Genomic DNA, 3,821 nt, shown 5'->3' with positions numbered 1-3,821 from the left:
ATTTTCTAACATAAAAATTACAGAATTTCAAGATGGCGGAGTTGATTTCATACTACATGATGATATATATGCATGGTAAATATTGGTGGGGGTCAGTCTGCCAGAAGCCGCTGTGAGAGAAGGATCGATCGCAATTTTTTTTTTGCCCTCACCGGGTTGCGAACTGAGGACTCCGAGCTCCGTGTCGTAAATGTTTATTTTTTAATATTTTTATTAAAATTTTATTAATTGACTTTTTTATAAATTTAAATTTTTTTCATTAATACGGAAAATAAATAAAGATTTTGAAGATGGCGGCCGTCACGTAAATTGCAACGGTGATGTCATAATCAAAGATGGGGGTAATGACATCCTAATTTTTAAGGTCATGACCTCAGCGGCTTAAAGCGGCTAGCTCTTAGGAGTTTTAAGCAGCTTTTAGGATTTTGAGTTCTTTCTAAGGCAAAAGACTTTTGAGGTTTTTCGAAATCCTAATTTTTGAATTATCAAATTTTTTGAAATTTTTTGGCAGGATTTTTAAAAAAAAAAAAATGGAAATTTAGGTAATGTTTGAGGATTTTTGGGTAAATTTTGGAAAATTTTGGCGAATTTTGACAAGTTTTGAAGGACAACTTCAAGGTAAAGGTCAAAGGTCAAGGTCACACACATCCATGATGGCCGTCGTGACGTCACAATCCAATATGGCGGTCGGCACCTCGGCACCTCACCCTGGGCCCTGACCTCGGAGGAACTATTATACTACTGGTAGCCTTCCTCTGCAAAGCACCCAGTCACCACATTGCATCACAGTCAGCTGCTGAGGCTGATGGCTTCCTTGAAGTGCGCAGTTGCGTGAAGAAACCACCTGGACAATCTGGGTCCGTGACTCCCAAGAAGATGTCGCCAAGAAACAAGTTTAACTCGCCGTCAGAAACAATGGGCACCTAAAAACAAAACAATATCCAAAAGCACCAGGCTCCACATGAAATAAAATTTTTGTTTCCCGTTTTGAACCAGATATCCAAGAGACCGACATTGTGCCATACAACAACGCAGAACTTAAAAGGTGGTCGAACTGAAAACCCTTAACGATAGTTACTCTTCATTTTATTTAGCAGTTGCTGAATCTGATTATGAACGTATTTTCAACACAGTGTCTTGGCCTTCCGGCTGTCCAATAGCCCTTTTCTACGGACGTCTCCAAAACGAACGCTTGTTTGCGTCAAGTAATAACCCCGACAATCAGAGCGATGACGTGGCATCCCTCAGTTCTTCTCAAAGTGCCAACCCCGAGCCATCTGGAAGACAAACTACTCCTGAAACAACTTATTGATGTTAACTAATGAGGTGGCTGGAGGCGCCGGAAATTCTGACTAATTAATGATTAGGAGAAAAGTGATACCTTGCATTTATAGTTCCCACACACGGCAGTTCGTAACTGAGTGCTCTCGAGCCCGCGTCAGAATTCATGTAAACCTATCAGTTCGTCAGTCTATCAGTCTATCATTTCCGACAAATCAGTCCACCGTCCTTGCACCCACGTGGCAGTTCCGACTGTTCAAAACTGACTCACAAGCAAATTCCGTCAGAACTTAAAGAGGAAGCTTTCCTCATTCGCAATAAACTTACACATACAGCGGAACAACGTCATTGGATCCATTGAATCAATGATCCTACATACTAGGCGGAAAGTATGGAAACAGTAAATTTTGAGTTAATCCTTGCAGATATTCTGTAATATGGGCGTAGATAATTTGTGAGGACAATGCGTATAGACGAATTCTACACTGGGATATTATGCATTGTCATCGGGTCGTAGGTGTGCTGACCTTTGGTGCATGTTTTGAGCCACAAGATGTTACAGTAGAACCGTTGTTGTGATGACCTCGGGATGTCACACTCGACCACCTTAAGCTGCAACAGCATGACTGCTGTCCAGTGACGGCCAGTGACGGCCAGTGACGGCCAGTGACGGCCAGTGGAGGCCAGTGGAGGCCAGTGGAGGCCAGTGGAGGCCAATGGAAGCCAGTGGATGCCAGTGGATGCCAGTGGATGCCAGTGACTGCCAGTGACTGCCAGTGACTGCCAGTGGATGCCAGTGGATGCCAGTGGATGCCAGTGGATGCCAGTGGATGCCAGTGGATGCCAGTGGATGCCAGTGGATGCCAGTGGATGCCAGTGGATGCCAGTGGATGCCAGTGACTGCCAGTGACTGCCAGTGACTGCCAGTGACTGCCAGTGACTGCCAGTGACTGCCAGTGACTGCCAGTGACTGCCAGTGACTGCCAGTGGAGGCCAGTGGAGGCCAGTGGAGGCCAGTGGAGGCCAGTGGAGGCCAGTGGAGGCCAGTGGAGGCCAGTGGAGGCCAGTGGAGGCCAGTGGTGGCCAGTGGAGGCCAGTGGAGGCCAGTGGAGGCCAGTGGAGGCCAGTGGAGGCCAGTGGAGGCCAGTGGAGGCCAGTGGAGGCCAGTGGAGGCCAGTGGAGGCCAGTGGAGGCCAGTGGAGGCCAGTGGGGGCCAGTGGAAGTGACTGCCAGTGACTGCCAGTGGAGGCCAGTGGGGGCCAGTGGAAGTGACTGCCAGTGACTGCCAGTGGAGGCCAGTGGAGGCCAGTGGAGGCCAGTGACGGCCAGTGGAGGCCAGTGACGGCCAGTGGAGGCCAGTGGAGGCCAGTGGAGGCCAGTGGAGGCCAGTGGAGGCCAGTGGAGGCCAGTGGAGGCCAGTGGAGGCCAGTGGAGGCCAGTGGAGGCCAGTGGAGGCCAGTGGAGGCCAGTGGAGGCCAGTGGAGGCCAGTGGAGGCCAGTGGAGGCCAGTGGAGGCCAGTGGAGGCCAGTGGAGGCCAGTGGAGGCCAGTGGAGGCCAGTGGAGGCCAGTGGAGGCCAGTGACGGCCAGTGGAGGCCAGTGGAGGCCAGTGGAGGCCAGTGGAGGCCAGTGGAGGCCAGTGGAGGCCAGTGGAGGCCAGTGGATGCCAGTGGATGCCAGTGGATGCCAGTGACGGCCAGTGGATGCCAGTGGAGGCCAGTGGAGGCCAGTGGAGGCCAGTGGAGGCCAGTGGAGGCCAGTGGAGGCCATTGGAAGCCTGTGGAGGCCAGTTACGGCCAGTTACGGCCAGTGGAGGCCAGTGGAGGCCAGTGGAGGCCACTGACGGCCAGTGGATGCCAGTGGATGCCAGTGGATGCCAGTGACGGCCAGTGACGGCCAGTGGAGGCCAGTGGAGGCCAGTGGAGGCCAGTGGAGGCCAGTGGAGGCCAGTGGATGCCAGTGGATGCCAGTGACGGCCAGTGGAGGCCAGTGGAGGCCAGTGGAGGCCAGTGGAGGCCAGTGGAGGCCAGTGGAGGCCAGTGGAGGCCAGTGGAGGCCAGTGGAGGCCAGTGGAGGCCAGTGGAGGCCAGTGGAGGCCAGTGGAGGCCAGTGGAGGCCAGTGACGGCCAGTGACGGCCAGTGACGGCCAGTGACGGCCAGTGACGGCCAGTGACGGCCAGTGATGGACGCGGCCGGCGAACCCGCCGAGGGCGATGGAGGTGCCGCTATATTTACCGCGGCTCCAGCTGCCACGGCATGCTCTTATTCGGCGCGCCGAGTCGGGAAGTGGTTGTCGCGCAGGAAATATGTAATGCGGCAGCGCGCCTGGCGGCGGGCCAGCGCTATATCCGGCCTCCCGCCTTCACGCTCAGCGAAAATAAGCATGGGCTAGCGTGGGCGTGGCTCGGCCAAGCCTGGAGTCCGGCGCCCTACGCCCTCTGCGGCTGTGCGTCAACTACTGCTCGTTAGCTCCGGGACGCAGGAGTGTGCACAAACTACAGCCAGTCTCAAGCTAAACTGAGGCTTCTTCCTTTCAGATAT

At 53.8% G+C, this 3,821-nt stretch overlaps 1 protein-coding gene across 1 annotated transcript; it reads left to right on the top strand.

Moving 5' to 3' along the window:
- Positions 1–335: 335 nt before the first annotated feature.
- On the top strand, positions 336–3,423 carry LOC134534398 (armadillo repeat-containing X-linked protein 4-like). The gene is made up of 4 exons (XM_063372863.1): positions 336–341; positions 2,269–2,503; positions 2,611–3,039; positions 3,131–3,423. The coding sequence occupies exons 1-4, from the start codon at positions 336–338 to the stop codon at positions 3,421–3,423; spliced, it is 963 nt and encodes a 320-aa protein (XP_063228933.1).
- The last annotated feature ends 398 nt before the right edge of the window (positions 3,424–3,821 follow it).

The sequence above is a fragment of the Bacillus rossius genome, chromosome 7, assembly GCF_032445375.1.
Source record: "Bacillus rossius redtenbacheri isolate Brsri chromosome 7, Brsri_v3, whole genome shotgun sequence".
In the NCBI taxonomy this organism is placed as follows: Eukaryota; Metazoa; Arthropoda; class Insecta; order Phasmatodea; family Bacillidae; genus Bacillus; species Bacillus rossius.
Note: the sequence above shows the minus strand (reverse complement) of the source record. Positions and strands in the feature narration are given on the sequence as shown.

Excerpts from the sequence above, each read along its gene's own strand:
- LOC134534398 (XM_063372863.1), top strand. Across the intron at positions 2,504-2,610 it reads GCCAGTGGGGGCCAGTGGAA|TGGAGGCCAGTGACGGCCAG; the intron begins GTGACTGCCAGT and ends AGTGACGGCCAG. Across the intron at positions 3,040-3,130 it reads GTGGAGGCCAGTGGAGGCCA|TGGATGCCAGTGGATGCCAG; the intron begins GTGGAGGCCATT and ends ACTGACGGCCAG.